Raw genomic sequence first — 24087 nt, forward strand, 5'->3', positions numbered from 1 at the left:
GGGCTTCCCTGGTGGCACAGCGGTTGAGGGTCCGCCTGCCGATGCAGGGGACGTGGGTTCGTGCCCCGGTCCGGGAGGATCCCACGTGCAGCGAAGCGGCTGGGCCCATGAGCCACGGCCGCTGGGCCTGCGCGTCCAGAGCCTGTGCTCCGCAACGGGGGTTTGGGGGGCACGGCAGTGGGAGACCCGCGTACCGAAAAATAAATAAATAAATAAATTCAAACTATGTGGCATTGGCTTAGTGGCCAGTGAGAACATTGGTATCGGGAGCTGAAAAGTTGGAAAGCCGTGTTTCCCAGTGGCAGATCATGCGGTAAACCTGCTTCCCGCGGTAATGTGAAAGGCACAGCCACTGCAGCTCTAGAATGTTCGAGAAGAACCAGACTGACCCTGTGTGTTGGCTTTTATCTCCCCCTTTAGCAAGATGTCATTGGTGCCTTCAGGAAAGAACTGGCCGATCTGCAAGCAGAAATGAAAGGAAATACAGTTCAGAAATTTGGGTCCTGAAAGCCTGGGAAAGCTGACTACTTCTAAATCCCAAACAGTAAAAGATGTTAAGACTGAAAAAGGCTTTGAGCAAATGCTCAAGTCTCAGCCCCAAAGCAAAGATGAAGGACGTGGGCTTCCCCCACGAGCTTATTGTTTTAACTACCTTTAGCTCAAGGTAGCTGCTCTTACGCTGACGGGGTAAGGAAGCAAGGATAAAAATTACTCACATCTACGTGGATGGACCTAGAGTCTGTCATAGAGTGAAGAAAGTCAGAAAGAGAAAAACAAATACCGTATGCTAACACATATATATGAAATCTTAAAAAAAAAAAATGGTTCTGAAGAACCTAGGGGCAGGACAGGAATAAAGACACAGACGTAGAGAATGGACTTAAGGACACGGGTAGGGGGAAGGGTAAGCTGGGATGAAGCGAGAGAGTGGCATGGACTTATATATACACTACCAAACGTAAAACAGATAGCTAGTGGGAAGCAGCCACATTGCACAGGGAGATCAGCTCGGTGCTTTGTGACCACCTAGAGGGGGGATAGGGAGGGTGGGAGGGAGACACAAGAGGGAGGAGATATGGGGATATATGTATATGTATAGCTGATTCACTTTGTTATAAAGCAGAAACTAACACACCACTGTAAAGCAATTATACTCCAATAAAGATGTTAGAAAAAAACTTACTCACATCTAGGATATCTAGTAAAAAATTTTCATCGTGGATGTTTATTGTGGATATTGGCACATAAAACTGGCTGCAAATGGGTTAGAAACCCACAAAGTTTTTAAGGCCAATGTATTGCCAAAGAAACAATGGAATCAAACTAAAAAAGTTTTTCGCCGTTTGAGTTTTTAAATAACCTTCAGACCTCTCAAACTTGTACTGGTAGAAATCAGGCCTTGAAAGCTATGCATTCTCCAAGTAGAGGAAACTGCCCATCACCTCCCCTAGACGAACCATGGAGACCCTCCAAATTACAGTCTCCAGAAGGTGGAGCCACAGTCATGAGAACCACGTACAAAAGAATTCCTCCCAGAGGTAGAATTCGTAAGCCTTCTGGGTTTTTAGAGTAAAATTTCAACTACCTATTATTTATTATTCCTTTCCTACAGTAAAAATGATAAAGCATTGCAAGATTATAAATGTTTTTGACACACACACTTAATACAGACCTCCTTTGATGGTTAACAGATTCTTTTATTAATAATCAAAAAGTTTCACACTTACAATATGAAAATAAATGCTTCTTTAATGAATAATTAAGTGAAAACTCTCCAGGACCTCACAGGATTTTTAGTATGTACCATGCGTACCTTAGAACAGAGGGCATTAGCTTGCTGGGATCATTAGGGTGTGACTGAAAGAGAGAGACAGTAATTTATAAAACAGTTACCGAAGAGCTTTCCCAAACAGTAGTTCCCCTGAAATTAAAACAGGAAACAAAATTTGTATTTATACCTAGTTTTAGATATGACTGACAACACACATCAATCTTAATTTTATGATTTTGATGTTACTTTTTAAAGGCACTCCACAAAAATTCAAACCTCATTGTAGAATCATGAACCTGAGGTGTGTAATAAAATTGTAACTTCTCAATATCAAAGTTTAATTATTACACAACAGTTCGAGCAACAGATACTATTTCACAGACAGTATTTGTTCTGCATCCTGTTCCCCTGCAGCACCAATCATGCTACGATTTTTGAAGCACGTCTATGACTACAGCAGGCACTGCTGATTCAGTCAAAAAATCCTTCCTGGGTGAACAGTACTTGCTCTTTCCAGAAGAAACGGTTGTTTTACCTTTTCTGTTTCTTTTCTATTATGAAAAACAGGGCTAAACAGAATCTTATAGAGTCTCATTTTCTGCTGGATGATTAAAATCTCTACTCTGTATGTTATCTTAGTCTCTTAAAATCCAAAAGTGCAGTGGAGGATAGTATGCTTTCCCTTGTTCTCACATGATACAATCAAAGCAAAAATAGAGCCCCATAGAAATTTCAACATTGATTTTTTTTTTTATCTTAAAGCTTAATGAGAGTCCAAAAGCTTTATATAAGTCAGTAGTCTCTGCATATCTTTGTTAGTTCATGATCTAGAAGACTACTTGTATTCAAAAGCTCATCTTTCAAAAAGGTCCTATTTTCTCAATGGTCTGTTTACAGAGTTCACTGCCTTGTTTATAATATATAGGCATATATATATGTGTGTATAGGATATACGTAAGCAGCGGTCACACAGCTGCCTTGTTTATATACACAGGCACATATATGTGTGTATAGGGTGTATGTAAGTAGCAGTCACACAGCTCTCAGTTGTGCCCCATTAAAGCCATTTTACTGTGGTATAGAAAGGATGGCAATCATAGTCTCTGAAGTGTTTTCAATCCACAAGCACACACACATACACAGTTAACACTAGTCTCATCAACGCTGTCGACAATTCAGAAAGCCTAAATACTTTTCTAATTGAATTCTAAAAGAAATGTGCCTTGAATTTAAATTTTTTTTAAAACTTCAGTCTTTAATATTGAAACTGCTAAGTCACTCCATTTTTCCATGAAAAAAAAACAGGATAATAAAGTTAGGGGGAAATTTTTTTAAATGAAAAAATAAACTTGAGAAAACACCCTGTTACTAAAATAGGTTTAAGAAAAAAACCTACATAGAGAAAATATTCCAATAGAAGGTAAAACCTGTGTGGGGTATCAGAATAGCATTACCTGTAATCGTCAGATTAGAAACAAATGAAATCTTCAGTGACAGAACTGTAAAATATATTAGGAAATGTCCAGTTGATAAAAAAGGAGAGAAGATGATGAAGAACACGGAACACCCGACACTGTGAAGCCAAGTACAGAAAGGACCCTGCTGCACTGAACAGCTCCATTCGCAAAAACCCAACAGGAATGGAACTTGACTGCCCTGTCACTATATTAGGGATACGGTTTTCCCTTTATTGGAAAAACCAATAAAACAATATAAAGCTTCTATAGCGATTGTACATTTTCTAGAAGAAACAAAAAACATCAAAATGGATGAAATAACTCAAAAACCAATCTTTGAAAACAAATGTTCCTCACAGAGGCGTGCTCCTGACTGCATCCTGAAATCAACGTGTCTTTCATTACTTGGCAATGCAGGCCCTGACCCAGGTCTGGTTCTCTTGAGAGGGATGCTTCACGAGCAGGCCCAAAAGAAGAGGGGCAAGCGTCTGGCTGGCAGATGTGTGGCCCATCCCTATCATTGACTTTATTAACTAGGCCCTAATTTGTCCACTTTGAGCACTTAGACAACACACATTTCTATGTTTGAGGACAAAATTTCACAAAAGTCTTTTTCTGTCCACAGAAAAATTCAGAGGCACTACTATTTCCTTCTCATAATAAAGCAATTCGCAATTAGCAATCAAGTTATATATTTTTTTTTTTTTTTTTTTGCGTTACGCGGGCCTCTCACTGCTGTGACCTCTCCCGTTGCGGAGCACAGGCTCCAGACGCGCAGGCTCAGCGGCCATGGCTCACGGGCCCAGCCGCTCCGCGGCATGTGGGATCCTCCCAGACCGGGGCACGAACCCACGTCCCCTGCATCGGCAGGCGGACTCTCAACCACTGCGCCACCAGGGAAGCCCTATATATATTTTTAATGACGAAATGGTTAGTGTTAACCCTGCAGAACCTGTGATCATAAGTAACTAAAGACCCCTGGGTGACACCCACCCGAAGTAATACTGGACAGAGGATTACCTACAAAAAGAGCAATTTTCAATAGAAAACTGAATATTTCCCTTGGGAAATAGATTTAATATTTTATTATTAAACAAATGGGGCAAAAGACCAGATTTTCTGTAACTGCAATAGAACAGGATTAGAAAGGCTTCCTTAGACACCCCAACAGTATAGGGATGAAACATCCTTCATGGTTTTATGATGAAAATTATAATCTCCTAACTATTGTAGCTCTCTGAAGAAAATGTTCAATCAAAAGATTAAATTATACAAAGCATTTAACATTTTCAAACAGTTGCCTAATAACAAGCTTTTAAAAGAGATTATTCACAGCACTAAATTATGTTTATCAACTATTTGAATAAGCCACACTCAGAAACACTACAGTGGAGCAGCTTACTGGTATACGTGGTTCTCTGCACTACTACAAACATAGTCATAAAGAGCCTGATGCACTCAGGGTAAGGCTGACGTTTCACTTTTTGCAGGCCGTGTATCTCGCAGCTACATTCTCCCAGCTGATTACATTCCAAATGGCTTTCAGATAATCAGGCCTGACATTTTTATACTGAAGGTAATAAGCATGCTCCCACACATCAATTCCCAGCAGTGGAATAAGACCTATTGGAAAGAAGGGAAAGAAACAAAAGCTATGAATTTCACTCTACAACACTGCATCTTCTCGCTTTAAACTTTAATTCTCCTATGCACACAAAACTACCCTTTACAACATTCTCATCCATTTTTCAGTTTCTTATGTAAATAGGAAATTTGCATAAGAATAAATATCCTAGAAAAAGACTTTAAACTTTACTCTTTGGAAGAAAATGTGATAACTAGTAAAAATAATTAAAACAGACTTGGGAAAATCAACTAACCACAGTATTTTAACAGCTATTCTTAAACTATCAACAGATTTATCCAAGAGCCAATTCTCAGTGGTCCTCACTAGGGGTCTCAGGAAGGGTGTGTTCTCTTTGTGGGTGTGGCTGAGGACCTTCCAAAGGTGTTGAGCATTTGGGGGAGTCTACGGAAAACCTGCTCTGCTCCCCTGGGCTGATGTTAGTCACAGAGAATACAAAGCGTTTACGATTATACACGTGTATAGCTGAGTCACTCTGCTGTAGAGCAGAAATTAACACAACACTGTAAAGCAACTCTACTGCAAATAAATAAATAAATAAAAGAGCGTTTATGAGACATAATAAAAATTAAGTTAACAAGGAAAACTGAGTAAGGCTTAAGAAAAACATACATTATTTAGTTTCTGAAAAGTGTGTGAAGAAGTAGTTAAATCTATAAAACATTCATTTAAGAAACCTCTCCAACTGAAAGCGCTCCTCTAGGAAAACAAGCACCGACCAGCATGTCTAAATCAATTGTGAGGTGCATCACTAATAACTTATAATTAAGGGAACAAAATTTATACATGATTTTCCCCCTAGACAAATCACCATAACTTTCATTTATCTTTATTCCAATGGGCTTTCTTCAAGCAGGAGAGAAGAAGGTGTTGCTAGGACTGACCTGCCAATCACAGCCTCCTCGGTCAGGTACCTGACTCTTAGAGCACTCAGGGCTCACACACCTTTGGTTGCTTTTCCAAATTCTGTGGCATCTCACTTTCCCTAAAGAGCTGTTTAGATTCTGGCTAATCTGAACACATCCAGGTTAGTGAGTCACGTAAGCAAGTCTCCGGACATGTGTAGGGGTAGAAAACATGGCTGAGACCTACGGCTGATTGATGCTAAGGTATCACCTCACATCAAAGTTCCAGCAAACTGCTGGATCCTTATGACTATTTCCTAAAGAGCTTCTACTTCCATCTGGCTCAACATAAAAAAGGATTTGGTGAACCCAGCCTGCAGCTTCTAAGCCCAATCTTTTCCTACGCCAAAAAATCCTCAGGAAGGTAGATGTCTGGAAACCTGAGCTCTGGTCCCAGTTTGACCACAGGTGCTCAGCAGAGGAGTTGAGAGTCCAAGCTCTGAAGTCAGACTCAGACTATGTGTCTTTTCCTCCTTCATGTTGTTTATCTAATTTTAGTTTTTTATTCTAGTGCATATAATTATTATGTAGGCTGATACGAATTCTCTGTCAAATGAAGCAGAGTTTATGTTTAAAACATGTTTTGTTAACATATCTGTAAAACTACACGTGCTCATTTTATAAAATATCAAGGACTTGGAAAGATTTTTGCTCCCACAAGACTCTGGGTATCATCTACTAAGATCTGTCCAATTTAGTACATGCTCAGGGTAGGTTTAAACACTGCTAGTCTTCCGTATTTCACTGTAAATGCTTTATAGTGAACCATCTCTCCCGAATAAACGTGTAATAATTCTTAAGCCTAACCTGTTGTCCCTTGCAGGGGATCCTGGTTAGAACAAGCAGCAATCTGTAAGCGGCCCTGTTCCTTACTGAAACCGAGCCAGCCCCAGCCTGAGCCTTGGACACCAACAGATACGGCGGTCAACTTCTCCTTAAAGTTCTTGAAGGAACCAAAGTCATGTTTGATGGCTTCCAGCAACTCCCCTATTAAAAAAAAAAAAACCCCAAAACCACTCACAAATGAACAGATGGCAACAATTACAATAAAATCTTTTATTATATAAAATATATCCCAATATTCTTGTCATATGGCCCCAGACACAACTAGAAACACATGGAAAACACTACATGACCCAGTGAGCCTACAAAACAGTGTTATTCCTGTCCTGACACCAGGGTCATAACATCTCACAATTTTAATTTACATGTTTGTTGCTGAAACATGTTAGAGGGATTTCTTCACTCACAGTGCTGTTTCCATAAGGAAAGAAATAATATTTTTCATTAGCTTTCTTTTTTCCCATCAACAGAAGATTTTACTTTGACTTCTACCCTACCTACTCTATGTTTCAATTTGGGAATAAAATATTATGGGTGAGATTTGCTTCTTCTCCAAGGCAGCCTAGATCTTTCCTATCTCAATTATATCATTTTAAAAAGAGTGATGTTGGGGCTTCCCTGGTGGCGCAGTGGTTGAGAGTCTGCCTGCTAATGCAGGGGACACAGGTTCGAGCCCTGGTCTGGGAGGATCCCACATGCCACGGAGCAACTGGGCCCGTGAGCCACAACTACTGAGCCTGTGCGTCTGGAGCCTGTGCTCCGCAACAAGAGAGGCCGCGATAGTGAGAGGCCCGCGCACCGCGATGCAGAGTGGCCCCCGCTTGCCACTAGAAAAAGCCCTCGCACAGAAACGAAGACCCAACACAGCCAAAATAAATTAATGAATGAATAAACTCCTACCCTCAACATCTTAAAAAAAAAAAAGAGTGATTTGCCTATTAATGAACTAAGGGTGCACTTTAAGAGTTATCACCCTTTTTATTCTGCAGCAATACAGAATACAATTCGAGACTGAGCACATCAACTAAGTCAACTAGGCCCAAAATATCACTTCTCTTACTTTACTGGCTTAAAAGTAATCATCTGTTATAAGCACAAATGATGGAATAAAGTGGTACCAGATAACACAAAATGGCAGAGCACCAAAACCTGTTGGCTGAATACAGGTGTATCTGGTATTCTGGTAACTCACACCACCTCAAAAGTATTAAGTCACGGTCTGAAGACCTAACTCAGAAAAACTGAATTGTCCAGCTTCCCATACTTATTCCCCCATTCATCTTTACTTCCAAATGAAACTGCTTATTTCAAGTGCACAAGATGCCTTCTAGAACATGATTAAAAACAAAAAAAAGCCACAGAAACTTAAGGTACTTGCCAGAAGAGCAGAAACAAAGGAGGAGAGCTATATTTACACCCCACACCTTCGCTGGGGTGGGGAGGATAATTAAAGTTCTGGGTCTCTGCGTGCTCCACAGGAGGTCAAGTAAACAAGCAGTGGACAAGATCACCGGCTCCGTACTCCCTTGTTACCTGCAGTTGTCCCGGAAAACCTGATTTTCCGGGACAACTGACTTTTTATCAGTTAGAAAGAGTAGTAAACAACAGCAAAAGGCACTATTCTATAATAACACTTAATTTTTAAAACAGCCCTATTATTATCCCCATAGCATACAGATGAAGAAGGTAAGGTACAGAATGGCTAACGTCTTGTTCCAGGGCCTAGAGCTAGTAAGTGAAAGCTCACCTTTTCTAAAAACAAAGTTTCTCAGTCTTTCCCTAATGTACAGTACGTTTCAACAGAAAGGTGACACTGTATGTGATACTGTGCGTGTGTATAAAATCTGACGATATAATTCCCTGAATGTATTCTCCACTCTTGCACGTGTCCCTTTGAAAGTTACAACTTTGTCGTACTGCTTGCTGTGAAACACATGCCATTATGACACCTCAGGGAGAATTAAAGGTAACTTAAGAAAATCAAGTCAATCCTATCGTGCACAAGACGTAGCTAACGTTGCACCAATCTAAACCAACCTTTGGGTTCTCCACCACCGTTAGGGCTCAGATTTGTCCAGAAAATGCTATGATTGATGTGGCCTCCGCCGTTGAACTTTATTGCAGGCTGTAGAGCTACCTGAGCTGTAACATCACCTGAAAGGTTAAAATAAAAACACATTTTTTTAAATTCTTACTTTTTTGACCATTCTATACACTATTTTTTTTCTTTGTAAAATATTAGATAATTGGACCATTGTAACACCCCTATTGGTCCCAAAATTTCACAATTTCAAGACTCTACCCAAAAAAAAACCTTCCCCAAAATATTTGTCCCAGTGGATTTTCAGTTCAATTAATAATGTACCAAACAACTAGTGAGAAGCCAGCAGGGGTGACAAAGCTAGTAGAAAATTCACTCCTGGGCTTCAAAGAACTCGGGTTTCTTGGGTAGAAAAGATTTCAGTAAATGAAATAAAAAGACAGAAAATAGTGGAATGCTATAAAATAGATGGTTCCGTATACAGACCACATGGAAAATGCTCAACTCCCATTTTCTAGATAGACAACCATCCACCGGGAAATACTTCAACGTTACATTAACAGAAAACTCAACTTGTTCAAAACTGAACCCCTGATCTTCAACCCCAAACTTACTCATCCAAAGGCCTTCCCCACCTGAGTGAGTGCCAGCTGTTTTCTCAGGACATCTTTGATGACGCGGTCATTCTTCACGCTAGTCCTCTCACACCCCACATCAGCCCACCAGCACACCCACCAGCAAAGCCAGCTCTGGAAAACACCCAGAACTTCACCCCTTCTTCCTGCCCATGGTGCCACCAGCAGCACCTCCGCCCCGCACTTGTGCCCCTGTCTCTCACTGGTCCCCTGCTTCCACTCCTGTCGCTACAGTCTATTCTCAACACAGTGGCCAGAGGGCTCCTCTAGACCCCCACTGATCACGGCACAGTCTGGTCAAACCCCTCTGCAGGCTGCGCTTCTCAGAGTGAACCCCAAGTCCATACGATCGGTACAGAGGTGCACGTCATCCGACCCTCTGCACCTCCTCGCTGGCCCAGCTCCGGCCACCACGGCCTCCTGGCGCTTAGGCGACAGGCCTGACATGCTCCCCACTTAGGGCTTCCACTGACCACTGAGGCCTTTGCTGGAACACTTCCTGGAAACAGTCTCATGGTTCACTCCCCCATTTCTCCTTCAAGTCTCCACTGAAACGTCAACCTCATCAGAAGGCTTCTCTAACCACAATGTAAGATGGGCAATCCCCGCCCCACGTCCAGACCACTTCCCCTACTTTGTTTTTCTCGGTAGGACTTCAGCCCCGCACGCTCCACATTGACTTGTTCACGTGTCTCCGCTAGGAGGGAGGCTCCAGCGAGGACAGGACTTTTGTGCACTGCCGTGTCCCTGAGGGCCAACGGGCTGCCTCACGTGCAGCAGGCACTCGTGGATGCCGAACGGAGCTCCACAGAAAGAAAATTCTGACCTCTATACTTAAAAAGAATGTCATATTGGAAGCTGTTTTTACTACCTTGCTAAACATGGAGGCAAAACAAAATATTTTTCTTGATGCCTTCAAGAAGCTACAGACTAACGGAACTATTAGGAAAAATGGGAATTCCTTTATTCAGTTAAGTATTAAGTTCTTATGACTCACAAGATACCAAGAGGCAAAGTGAAGGGCACAGAGAACCACTGAGATCTCTGCCCTTGGGCGGCTTACATAATAGCAATACAAGTTCCCTATTTCTGTTGTTGGGACACATGCCAAGAACACACGTAAGAAATGTCGCTTTCTAAAAAAAAAAAGAAATGTCGCTTTCTGAAACAATAAAACCTCCAGTTTTTAGCAATTCAGAAAGGCGGAGAGGACCAATGATATCTGAATACACAGATAATCTCTGAGAGTTCTGTTTAAGATGTCAACTTTTGTTGTCGTTGTTATGTTTATAAAATAACTTTCTGACAGATCAGTGTTTCCCTTACTGATTTTTCTTGGAGAATCACCCTAAAAATAAATGTAGGCTTTATATTGTTTTTTAATAAGTCAACAATAACTAAATATTTCTAATGGGAAAGAAACATGTTTCTTGAGAACTAGTTTAATCACAATCTCTTAAAGTTTACTTAATCATTTTTCAAATTTTAATAGAAATTTTGGGGGGGTTAATATCTGCTTTTAAGAACACTTTTCTGAAGCTCAACATTTTCACTGGCTTCATGGCCAGTTTTCTCTGTTGAATACAATAAAAGTTAAGTACTTTTGTTTGAAAAGTATCTACATACTTAAATGCGGTAAGATTGATGATGTTATTTTCCTTACTTAAATGCGGTAAGATTGATGATGTTATTTTCCTTACTTAAATGCGGTAAGATTGATGATGTTATTTTTCCCAAATTTTCAAACATGAAAATTTAACTCCTTAATGATTTTTAAAATTATTTTTTAAATAAAAGAAAGCTCTACAGACATTCATTAACTTATAGGCAATACAGTACAATATAATATAGTAAAGCCTTTTTTCCATTGGCTTTCATTAAACAAGCAAAGCTTTGATTGCACAAGGACTGAAATTAAGCTGTTTTTAAAATATTGAAGAGAAGGGTTCACGGATGTCAGATGTTGTCATGCAGGAAACAGTTTCACAACTGGGAATTATCCCAGCCTCTCCCCATTACCACATTCTTCCCGCATTTGTTTTGTCCTAAATCACAGAACCTCTTCCCGTACTCAGAACCTTTTCCTTTACCGTACTTGCGGTCCCTCTGATGATCACAAGTAAATCTTGGAGAATGTGGTAACTTCCTCTTCTTTTTGTTTACCTATTACCTCACACACAGACTGAAATACTACATTTTTCCACTAGATGTCCCCACTCAACAAGATGTCAGTCTAAAATTCGCTCAACAAATTTCACAGGACTGAAATTCGATAAAAACATATTTAAGAAAAAAAATACACTTTTACCTGAGCAGTTTCAGCCATACATATAGCCTGGAAACACGCCTGTCAATTATTTCCCTCGTGCAAACCACTAACATTACTAACCTTAACAGATTCGAAGTGTAATGCTATTTTGTACAGAAAAGTTAAGACTCCCATACACGCCCCCAGATGAAAAACACAAAAAAAGTCCACGCACGACTGGTTTTGTCACCTGAGCTCCTTTAAAAAACAAATACCAACTCCGTATTATACTTTCACTTAATTCCAAAGATTAGCAAACAAATACAAGCCTGTCTCAGTTCCCCCGCGAAACGGCTCTTCTCCTTGTGAATTCTGCTCCCTAAGTCAACGCGCGAACACGTGCAGCGGTCCTACTGAAAGCAGGGGTGGGGCTTTACGCAGACCCGCCTCGCCTCCACGGTTCCCTGTAACCGGTTTCTCGAAGTACGGCCGCCCGTCACCCACCCTTCTCCAGCGCCTCCCGATATTTCTCCTCGGCGATGTTCAGGTTGTTCACGTAGGCCGCGTGGTGCTTGCTGTGATGCAGCTGCATGATCTGCGCGTTGATGTGGGGCTCCAGGGCGCCATAGTCGTACGGCAGGTCGGGGAGGCTATGCTTCCGCCGGGAGCCCAGAGCCCCCAGGCCCGGCACCAGCTTCCTGCTTCCGCTGGAAAGACAGCAAACACAGCCCGATCAGCTGACGCGAGCAGCAACCGTTAAGCCGCGTGCCCGGCTCCGCAGACCCGGCTAGAAGGACCCGCACCCCTGGGGGGCCTTCCAGTCGTTGGCCCCCTCGCTGTCCAGTCTTTGCCATTAAACTAACGCTGCGGTCCAGCGCCTCGGCGGCACCTGGACGCGCTCAGCGGACACCTGCCCTCAGGCCCGGCCTCTCGCCACGCCCTGCGACGCCGGGTCCCCGAAGGTGCCCTGGACCCCGCGGGGCCGGCGCGAGAAGTTAGGCAGAGCGGGAGGCGGTGGGGGACAGCGGCGGCCACCGCCCGCGCCTCTTCGCTCGTGGGGCCGGGGCCGCGTCCCCGCTGCGCACGCCGCCCGGCGCCTCACCTGCACGCCGCCCGGCACAACATGGTGGACGCAGCCCGCAGGCCTCTTGGAGCTCGAACCGCAAAGCCGCGCTGACAGCCGAGGACGGGCTTCAGCTGCGAGCTGCGCAGCAAGTACACCGCCGCCCCCCGCGGCCCCGCCCCCTGCGCCCGCCTCGACCCCGCCCCCTGCGCTCGCCGCTTCCAACTCGGGGGCACAGGGGGCGAAGGGCCCCGAGCCCGCGCTCTGGGCCCAGGGAACGCGAGGAAGGGAGACCCGGCACTTTCCCCAGCGGCCAGACGAACCGCGGTGCCTCCCTGCGCACTTCTGGGCGTATCGCCAAAGGAAAGGCCGCCGTCCCCACGCCGTGTGAGATGGTCCGGCCCCAGGCTCCGCCCCACGAAGGTACCTCCCAGCGCTGCCCGCAGGTGGAGACTCAGCTTGCGCCTGCGTGCGAGGGAATTGTTGGGAGCAGAGTCCTCGCAGCTTCCCTGCGGTTGCCGGGTCGCAGCCTCGGGGTCCGGTGACCGCCCCCACCCCCGGAAGGAAGACTCGTGTTTCCCTGAGAGGCCTCGGAGCGCCCCAGCGGGCCTGTGAGGTCCCCCAGGAAGGCGGGCCCTGGCGCTGGTATGGTTGTAGGGCCAGTGTCCCTCCAACCACTGCCCGGAGTGACCTTTCTTTCCCAGTGAACTGACCTTGGGATCTCCGCCAGGCCTGATAATAGTGTTACCGTGCGCTCACGACGTGTCAGGGACTGCGCTGCAGGGTTTACATACATTTATCTTTATTTCACCCCAGGAGAAGTATCATTTATTCCAGGTGACGGTTAATGAGCTCAAGGAGCTTGATGAGCACGTTGCCCTGGTCACACTGTTAATAAGTGAAAGAGTCAGGGTTAGAACCCAAAGTTCATACTTTCTTGATCACCAGGCCTTAGCAGTCAAGTCTTCAGTGCTTGTTGGGAGAATATAAAAGAAGTACAACAGAGGATTCTTTCCTGCAGTGTCCTATATCTAATGAGCTGTAAGTATCAAACGCTTTCTCAACAATTAACAAAACAATCCTGAATTGTGTAAATCCTCCCTGTAAAGAAGTTAGGAAAGCTTTACACTGTTACTGGCCTGAGTTGGGCCTTTACTGAATAGAATAAAATGAAAGGAAGCATATAATAGGTGCCGAATAGAGTTTCAGTTACTTTCCTCCACCCCTTTCACAACCCTCACCCCACCCCTGCCCCAAGGATGACTAAGCTTTGGGAGGACAAGGGAGACAGAAAGGGGAACCACGGAGCAGGGCTTCACAGAAAGGGCGGGGCTTCCTGACAGGTGAATGTAAGAGCATGTCACCAGATGCAGGAGGAAATTCAAGTTGGGACCAGCTGATGGATGTCCTTAAAACTCAAACATGTGATTGGTAACAGGAAACTGAAAAGCACTTTAGCTGAAGTGAAGCACATTGAAAGCAGTTTTTCAGGCGAGCAAGTCTGGCATTGATTTGAGGGGCAGGCTACTTAGAAAACTGTTGCATGAATCCTAGCATGAGGTTCTAAGAGCCGGTTTTAGGGTAATAGCTGTGGGAACTGGAAGGAAAGCATTCTGAAGGATGGGACAACAGAATTCAGTGACAGGTCAGTCACTAATAAAAGGGCTTGTTCCAGTGAGAACAAAATATCACTATTAGGACACTGAGCCCAGTCAGGCCGCATCGATGTACTTCTTGTTTGTACTAATGATGACACCTCGAGATTTAAATTGACCACGCTCCCCCCACATGCCCTTCTGAGCATGCAACAAAGACTGGGGTGTGGGGAGGTGACATTAGCAGTCAAGTAAAAGTGTCTCTAACATCATATCTCTCATCAGCTACACCTTCCAGAAGACGACCCCAATTGCAAGAGTAACCAGGATTGTGACCAAGGGTTTGGGGGTTACAGGAGGTATTGAGAAATTTCTTACACTCAGCAAACAGGCCTCTTTTTCTTTTGTAGTTGACCACTATAAGAAGTACTCATTCAGTTGGCCCAAGGTGTTAAATTACTGTTGACTGGAGTCTGTCCCAAATTCCTCTGGCCAGCTCAGGATGTCATCTGCCACATCTGGGCATCATAATCATGGATTTCCCTTCAATAAACTTCCCAAGACTACTTCACAGCCACCTTCAGACCCACCACAGTCTGGATCAACACATTGGCTGGAGGAGGAAAAATGTGGGTTGAGAGGAATTCATTCTGAGCCAGTTATTAATTGCATTCGTATTCTAATAACAGATCCAGCTGCAGTGTCTCAAACACAGAAGAGCGTATTCCCTCGTAAAAGAGATCTGGAGTAGGTAGTCCAGGGCTGGGATGAAAGTGCCGTGAAGTCATCAAGGAACCAGTTTCCTCTGTCCTCAATTTGCCTCATGATCCATTAAAGCTCCTAGAGCACCAGCCATCTCACCTTCTTTCCATGAAGAGGGAAGGACAAAAGGTGGGCCTCCCTTTTGTCCCTGTCTCCCTTTTAAGGATCCACTCTAGTAGATTCACCCAACAAATTCCAATCAGAATTTAGGTAGAAGGCTGCACCTAACTACAGAGGAGGCTGGAAAACATAGTCATTTAGCTGTGGACATTTCCAGTCTGAAAAAATGTGGAGGACTTCCCTGGTGGCACAGTGGTTAAGAATCCGCCTCACAATGCAGGGGACACGGGTTCAAGCCCAGGTCTGGGAAGATCCCACATGCTGTGGAGCAACTAAGCCCGTGCACCACAACTACTGAGCCTGCGCTCTAGAGCCCGCGAGCCACAACTACTGAAGACCGCGAGCCTAGAGCCCGTGCTCCGCCACAAAGAGAAGCCACCGCAATGAGAAGCCCGCGCACTGCAAGGAAGAGGAGCCCCCGCTTGCCGCAACTAGAGAAAGCCCGCGCGCAGCAACAAAGACCCAAAGCAGCCAAAAAATAATCAATTTTTTTAAAAAAAAGGAAAAAAAATGTGGAATTCCTTAAAGGGAAAATGAATAGTGGATTGGAAAATAGTCTCTGCCACATATCCTTCTACAAGACATATTTTCACATGCTTGGTTATGAGCTCTGACCATTCATGGAATGACTTTAGCTACACTCTCTCTTTTTTCTCTCTTTTCCTTTTCGTCCCTTGTATCACAAATCTTACGCAGGCAGGAATCTAAGTGAGAACTGCCGGACCAACTTCCCTTTGCGTAACTGGGATTGCTAATAGTACCAAGAGTAGTACTTAAATTGCCAAAATGAACTCAGTGATCTAGGCTAAAACAGAAATTGATGGTAGAGATATAGTATCATTAGCAAAGGTTTCAAAGTGAGCTTTTCCCCCACATCATCGGGCTAATTATAATTAGATTGCATCCTCAAAGAACACATTAACTACTAGAACGGAAAGGGGAAGCTTGGCTCAGAATGGAAGTGTTTTATTGAACAAGATGGGTGGTCAGTTGATGGTATCCACAAAGGGCGAAGGGAACTGATGTAATTGAGTAGATCCTTAGTGTGTGCTGGGTACCGGTTCTAATGCTCCACATCATCTCGTAATTCACACAGCATCTCTGTAGAGTGGCTTATTATTCCTCTTTTGCACAAAGATAGTGACTTGACCAAGGTCACACACAGAGCCAGTAGGTAGTAGAGCTGGGCTTCAAATGGACTGCTCTATTAACACTGACATCACTGTGCCTTTAAACAGCTGCCACACCCTCTGCCACATCCCTTGCACCCAATAAAGTTGAACTCAACCCTGTCTTGTTTGCAGCTCAGTGTTTGAAACTTCCCCATCCTATGCTGTTTCCCAGCTTATTCCTGTCTTCTCAACTCCTGATTCATCTCCGGCCTCATCTCTTGCAAATGATTCAGGTCCTAGCTCTTGGCCCTGAGGCTTGAACTGGTCCTCTGTTCTCCCTTGGGTCATTCGCCCCTTCAATCACATTTGCTTCTTAGCCTCAGGGAAGACCCTGCTTCCTGGAGCTTCCCTTGGCACCATCCCACCTGACTGACTTTCCCACCCTTGTCTATGGAGAGAATTAGACTGGCTGGCCATGAACCTGAGAAACCAGAACAGAATGGACGAAGGGTGAAAAGAAAGGTGGTCTCCTAGTTAGAGTCCAGGAAGTGCCTCCATAAGATCCCTCCATAAAAACGAGGCAATGTCCGCCCCTTCAGGGGAATGAACAACCCACCATCATCATCACTCCAGGCGTGTCAGTCAGGGTTCTCCAGAGAAACAGAACGGCTAGGTTGGGTGTATATATCAAGAGAAAGATGTATCATAAGGAATTGGCTCATGCAATTACGGAGGCTGGCACAACCGAAATCTGTAGTGAGGCCCAGCAGGCTGGAGACTCAGGAGAGCCAGTGGTGCAGCCAGTGTGAAGGCAATCTGATGGAGAATTCCCTCTCGCTTGAGGGAGGTCAGTTTTTGTTCTATCTAGGCCTTCAACTGATTGGATGAGGCCCACCCACATTTGAGAGGACAATCTACTTTACCCAGAAATTCACTGACTTAAATGCTAATCTCATCCAAAACATCCTCCAAGTTGACACCTTAAACTAACCATCACACCAGGTAAAACACAACATGGGCAAGGCATTCTGTGTAAGGGGTGGGGAGATTTGTTAGTCATTATACCACAGAATTCCAATTAATAGCCCAGGATTTATCATGGAGTGAGGTTGAATTCACGGGCACAGTTCTAAGAATAACTCTCAAGAGCTACCCAAGATGAACTGACACTGACCACTGAGGGCAATGACCAAGCACAAGGAGCTCAGGCCAGCTACGTCTTCTGGCCAGCATACGCCAGGGGCTGCATCCCCACCCTGAGGGATGCAGAGGAGGTATGCAGGATGCACGGCCTCACATACCACAGAGGTTCGTGCCAGCACTTGGTCCATCTCAGGCACGTCCCAGCACACTCCCCATCCTGGCCTGCATCACCTAACTCTGGTGCTGGCTTTCATCTGCACTGGCCCTTTGGTGGGTAATTGGATAAAATTGCGTACAATAAGCCTGCAGGTATTTTTAACCTTAAGATATTAATTTAGTTTAAGGAACTAGTCAGCTTTTCGTTGGCATAAGGTGCTCTGGCTGACTATGAAAGGAGGCTGATCAGTTACTCTTTCATTGCGTTTGAAGAGTAGCCTCTCAGTGACGCACAAACCAGCCGATCTCCTGCTCTCCACATTCGCCCCGAACACTCCGGTCCCCCTTGAGCAGGTATCTTAGTTTTATCCCAGGCCAGTTTAGAACTTAACTCAGCTCTCGCGGGCTGTATTGTGTCCCCACCCAGATGCATGTGTGGAAGTCCTAACCTCCAGTACCTTAGAATGTGGCCGTAGTTGGAGACAGAGCGTTTTTTTTTGTATCAGGCACTTTTAAATTTTTTTTAATTTATTTTTAATTTAATTTTTATTTTATATTGGAGTATAGTTGATGTACAATGTTGTTACTTTCAGGTGTACAGCAAAGTGATTCAGTTATACATATACATTTATCCATTCTTTTTCAGATTCTTTTCCCATATAGGTTATTACAGAATATTGAGTAGAGTTCCCTGTGCTACACAGTAGGTCCTTGTCGGTTATCTATTTTATATATAGTAGTGTGTTTATGTTAACCCCAAACTCCCAGTCTATCCCTCCCCGCCCCGCCATACTAAGCAAGTCAGACAGAGAAAGACAAATATCATATGACATCACTTATATGTGGAATCTAAAAAAAATGATACAAATGAACTTACAAAACAGAAACAGACTCCCAGGCTTAGAAAACAAACGTATGGAGACAGAGCCTTTAAAAAGGTAGTTAAGGTAAAACAAGACCACTGGGGTGAGCCCTAAACTAGTGTGACTGGTGTCCTTATAAAAAGGGGTGAGGACACAGACACACACAGGCCACGTGAAGACACAGCAAGCAGCAGGCCGTCTACAAGCCAAGGCGAGAGACCTAAGAAGAAACCAACTCTGCCAGCGCCTTGATCTCAGACTCCCAGCCTCCAGAATTGGGAGGAAATAAACCTCTGCTGTTTAAGCCACCCGGTCTGTGGTGTTTTGCTACGGCAACCCAAGCAAACTAATACAGCAGGTCAGTAGTTTCTGTAAGCCAATCTGGTTATCAAAATGTCAGCCATTGTGGAGTTTATCATCGCAATCACAGAGTCTCCTTCCCACCTGGGACTCCCGCTGGCCCTCCCCTCTCCTTCAGAGGCTGGCTGCACCCACCTGCAGGGAGAGGAAGGGGAGTCTGCACTCCGGAGGGATGGCCCTTCTCGGAGGGCTCCCACCTAGGTGTCACCTGGCCCCAGGTCCTAGCGACGCCAGCTCCAGCCACAAGGGGCCGAGGGAGAAGTGCGGTCTCTCTTGGCCTGACTCAACTGCATTTTAACGGTCCCCACATATGGCGAGTTTTCGTAAAGGAGACATGTCTGTTTCAGCCTCACCCCGACTGGCTCTCAGCCACAGACCCCCCCACCCCTGCCCAGGCTGTTGGCCCCCGGCCCCTGTTCCGGGTGAATGCTCCTTTGACCAGTCATGCAGCATCCAGGGCGGCCTGGTTCATGCTTCCTCACCACGCTCCCTTTAAGACCAGCTGGTGCCCACACCTTCAGAAACGTGGTGACGAAAAGTGGGCTCTGAGGACTTCCCTGGCGGTCCAGTGGTTAGGACTCCAGGCTTCCACTGCAGGGGGCACGGTTCAATCGCTGGTCGGGGAACTAAGATCCCACGTGCCAAGCGACGTGGCCAAAAAGGAGAAGTGGGCTCTGGTGTCCAAGCTCACCCTCAATAAACAAACTGCATTCACCCCCTGACCCCCTTTCTCCAAGGGCGTGAGGGGGGAGCAAAATTGGGAAGGATCAAGCCCGACACTGTTAAAGCCCGAGGCAGCTCTAATTTCTCCTCAGTCCCTCTTCTGTATTTCCTGATGGGAAAAGCGACCAAACCTGCCCAGCGCGCCCAGAACAAGAGCCTTTCCACCTCTGCGCCAGGCTTCGGGGATTTCATAATCTTGCTTTCGGTAGCAGCTGCCACTATTAATTGAGTTGGAGGGTAGTTGAGAATGGATTTCAACGAGTGCTTTAAACTTCACATTCTACTGTTGCTCATTAAACAACCTGCACAGACTGTCCTCTGGCTGCTGAGCTTGCCGTGAGCTCGGGGTAGAACAAGCCATTGCCCTCACCCTCGGGAGCTCCGTCATAGTCCTGCGGAGCCTGTCACCCAGGAAGGGTAGTGGTGTCTAGGGGTGCTGACAGGAAGGCCTGAGGCCACTCAAAGACTGGAGACTGGGGTCAAAGGCCAGAACCTAGAGAGCAGGGGGTTCAACCTCAACCTCAGCGCTGCTGACACTTTGAACCAGATAACCCTCCCGCTGTGAGGGCTGTCCTGTATATTGTAGGCTATTCACCTGCCACCCGGCCACTCCACACTAGATGCCGGTAGCCCTCACCCACCTCCACTCGTGACAATAAAAATGCCTCAAGCGTGGCCAAATGTTTCTTGGGTGCCAAGTCATCCCAGTTGAGAACCACTGTCCTAGAGGTAAAACTGTTAACAAAAACGTCAAACCAAGTGAGTTAGTCGGCAAAGAGATGCCAGATCATGGAAAGCAAGGTTGAGGAATAGAATGAGGGACCAAGAAGGGCTCAGAAGGAGATCAGAGAGGTCCAGGCGCCAGGTGGGTGATGCTCTGGGCACAGTTGGCCCGTTGCATGTGATGCTACCCCAGCCCTTCCATGTTCAAGTCTTCTCAGCCTCAATACAGTCCTGGCCTGAAGCTTGGTCTGATGAACTTACAATTAGTAGCAAGACAAATAACTTCTAAGGGAGATTAAAGAAGTTTTTAGTAACCGTTACTAAGAAAAACATAGTTGCAGAAAACCTATAAATTGGAACAAAGTTAGGCTAAACGATGCCAACAATCTGGGAAAGAATGTGTGTACCTGCAAAAAAACACAACCATACATCATCACCCACAAGTTTCTCAATCAAAAGGGTAAACACAGTTGTGAAAAATTACTAATGTCCTTTGGGAGGCATTATTTGAGCAGCTGTGAGCAAAACATTGGGGCATTGGGCAAAGTGGGAAAACAGGACAGTGAACCAGATTTTCTTTCTCTTTCCCTTTCCTTCTTTCTTCCCTTTCTCTTTCTCTTTCTCTCTCTCTTCCTTTCTTTCTGACATCAATGGTTCAGTGGAAGCGGGAGGGAAGCAAGGTCCTGGAGCAACACCCCACGGTGCTCGGCAGGACATGGAGGCAGCCTTCACCCCCAGAAGGGGAGATGACCAGTTGTAGCGGGAATTGACTTCAGGTGGACTCATTAGTTACCAGGGAAACCAGCAGAAGGGCAGGCCCCTCACCACCCCTTTGATAAGATAATCACCAGCGGGGGCCTGGGGCTAGTAGTAGGAAGGTCAGTCATGTGAGTAGGTGTAGGTGAAGCAGGCCCTGGTAGAGCAGGGGATGGACGAGAGCAAGAGAACCGCCATCCTGAGTGGCCTGGCCACACGCTCCACCCCTACGTGCCCTGCACGGCCCTTATGATCCCGGTCCACTCCTCTTCCGCGACATCCCTGGGGTCAGGTATGTAGGGGGCCCTGCAACCAGATACCACAATACAGTCCAGACAGCGGCAGCCAAGGAGTATCAAGGTAAGATACCTAGCATGCTCACAACAGTCATCTGCCAGGATGTGGGCAAGTTTGGGAGCCAAGCACTTACTGGGTCAACGGAAAGGGAGTCAATGGCAGCAGTATCCCGTCCAGCTATAAGGAAGGCAAGGCCACCCCTGGTTTTCACAAACCCAGAGCCACCTCCACGGGGAGGGGAAGGCCTGGCTTCAAAAGAAACATTCTGCTGCATGGCACAGCCAAAAATAGCACTAAATAAATAAAAGAAACATTCTGGTGGCCTAGCCAGGGGTCAGCAGTCACAGTACAGATCTGTCACCCCACGCTATGTTGAGTGCCATTAGGGGTGGACCCATTAGGTCTTTCCAGACAAGAAACCAGTTAATCCCACTAGCTGGACTTGTGTGTCCAGAAGCCAGCCTATTCCACTCCACATAGCGTATCCTCGGGGGGCTCACGGGCAGCCAGTGGTGCAGCAACATTTACCAGCGGGGGTCCTTCTGATGTACCGGCACGCGGGACGGGAAGATGGTGAGAGTCCTTCTCCCCCACTGTCTGTAACCACCACATAGTCAGTCACAGTAGCTGAGTCATGGAAGTCCAGAGGAGGATGACAATGCCAGCTGGCTGCAGACCCAGGAATCAGACTCATTTCGCAGTGTGGCGAGCCCAGCTAGGGATGAAATGGAAGACATCTAACTGGCACAACAAAACCAGATTTTTGGTTAGGTGAAGACCAACAGGTAAACAACCACACATAATAATAAAAAAATAACAACAGCAGCTATTGTTTACTGAGCACCTACTTACCAGAATCTTTACTAATTGGTTTTGTTTATGGTTTTTTTTTTTTGCCACACCACGTGGCATGTGGGATCTTACTTCCCTGACCAGGGATCGAACCCGTGCCCCCTGCATTGGTAGGTGGATTCTTAACCACTGCGCCACTAGGCAATTCCCCTAATTGATTTTGTTGAACTCTCATGAATAGTTTACCAATTGTTACGAATAAAGGAATTGAGATTCAGAGACATTAAGTAATTTTCCTAAAGTCACTGAACTGGAAACAATACAAGATTTAAACCTAGGTCTGTTTGACCGCAAGATCCATGCTTTTTCCACTATACCATGCTGGTTCAGGCAGAAGAAATACAGTAGAAGCTTTTTAATAGACAGTCTATTTCAACAACTTTCTAGATTAACAGACATTCTCCTGTTCGTCTGTAGAGCATTGGGACGGATGCCCATGGCCCACAAATGATCAGGCCAGAGCACTCACCACTGCCCCCAACAGTTTGAGCCACTTTACCAGGAATCAGGTGTATTTGCTCCCAAAACAGATTCACTTCTAGTCTTACTTATTTACTAGTTATTGAAATTATGTAATTTAATTAAGTACTCTGTAAACTGACAAAATGAGTGTGAAAAGAAAGGAAGTTATTTTAATGAAAACTAAATTGAATGCTTTACGAAGACAATAAAGGTGAGCCACTAAAAACAATCGCTGTTCAATTAGATGTGGGCAAAACAAGTATACAACATCGGGAAAATCATGAAACAGATAAAGGATCAGATTGCTGTTTAGGTGTCTAAGTTCCCACTCTACTTCAGAGAACTGAAAATGGAAATCACAGGCCACGCATCAATTCTGTCTCTTCATTCGAAAAGTATTGAATGAATATGCATTTGCTTGTTTAAATTAAAATGCATTGTTGGGACTTCCCTGGTGGTGCAGTGGTTAAGAATCCGCCTGCCAATGCAGGGGACACGGGTTTGAGCCCTGGTCCGGGAAGATCCCACATGCCGCAGAGCAACTAAGCCCGTGCGCCACAGTTACTGAGCCTCTGCTCTAGAGCCCGCGAGCCACAACTACTGAGCCCGTGCACCACAACTACTGAAGTCCGCATGCCTAGATCCCGTGCTCCGCAACAAGAGAAGCCACCGCAATGAGAAGCCCGTGCACCACAACGAAGAGTAGCCCCCGCTCACCGCAACTAGAGAAGGCCTGCGTGCAGCAACAAAGACCCAACGCAGCCAAAAATAAATAAATTAATAAATAAAATAATAATAAATAAAATACATTGTTTAAGGTAACTGTGTGACATTTTATTCTGACTCCAACATTTTTTTAAATTAATTAATTTATTTGGCTGTGTCGGGTCTTAGTTGCGGGACACGGGATATTCATTGCAGCACGCAGGCTTCTCTCTAGTCGTGGCGCGTGGGCTCCACAGCGCATGGGCTCGGTAGTTGCGGCACACGGGCTTAGTTGCCCCGCGGCATGTGGGATCTTAGCTCCCCAAACAGGGATCGAACGCGCATCCCCTGCACTGGAAGGCGGATTCTTAACCACTGGACCACCAGGGAAGTCCCCAGAAGTATAACTGATTTACAATATTGTGTTTGTTTCAGGTATACAGCAAAGTGATTCAGTTACATATGTAAATATATATATATACACACACACACACACACACACACATATAACTTTTTTAGATTCTTTTCCATTACAGGTTATTACAAGATATTGAGTATAGTTTCCTGTGCTATACAATAGGTCCTTGTTGTTTATCTATTTTATATATAGTAGTGTGTATCTGTTCATCCCAAACTCCTAATTTATCCTCCTCACCCTTTCCCTTTAGTAACCATAAGTTTTTTTTCTATGTCTGCGTGACTCCAACTTTTCTGATCACATGGAAGAAGATTTTCATCTATTCGTGCTAAATGAAGAACAAATATCTCTGTGATCACACTTTGGAAGCTGTGTTTAAAGGTCTGGTCTTTGGGACATAATGTCCATTTTGTTAAATTTTGAGTTTCCATT

The 24087-nt window shown here is 45.2% G+C and overlaps 1 protein-coding gene across 1 annotated transcript; it reads right to left on the reverse strand.

The window, feature by feature from the left end:
- Window positions 1-3915: 3915 nt before the first annotated feature.
- SOD2 (superoxide dismutase 2) lies at window positions 3916-12805 on the reverse strand. Its single transcript, XM_030853021.3, has 5 exons — window positions 12648-12805; window positions 12050-12252; window positions 8659-8775; window positions 6586-6765; window positions 3916-4851 (listed from the first exon to the last, which is right to left on the reverse strand). The coding sequence occupies exons 1-5, from the start codon at window positions 12668-12670 to the stop codon at window positions 4706-4708; spliced, it is 669 nt and encodes a 222-aa protein (XP_030708881.1). The 5' UTR covers window positions 12671-12805; the 3' UTR covers window positions 3916-4705.
- Window positions 12806-24087: the final 11282 nt, after the last annotated feature.

Source organism: Globicephala melas, chromosome 14 (genome assembly GCF_963455315.2).
Source record: "Globicephala melas chromosome 14, mGloMel1.2, whole genome shotgun sequence".
Lineage (NCBI taxonomy): Eukaryota > Metazoa > Chordata > Mammalia > Artiodactyla > Delphinidae > Globicephala > Globicephala melas.

What these genes read in the sequence shown, in the direction of transcription:
- SOD2 (XM_030853021.3), bottom strand. Translation starts at nt 12,670, where the DNA reads ATGTTGTGCCGGGCGGCGTGCAG. An exon ending in TTGTGCCGGGCGGCGTGCAG is followed by an intron (nt 12,253 to 12,647) that starts GTGAGGCGCCGG and finishes CTGTCTTTCCAG; the next exon opens with CGGAAGCAGGAAGCTGGTGC. An exon ending in TCGGGAGGCGCTGGAGAAGG is followed by an intron (nt 8,776 to 12,049) that starts GTGGGTGACGGG and finishes TTAACCTTTCAG; the next exon opens with GTGATGTTACAGCTCAGGTA.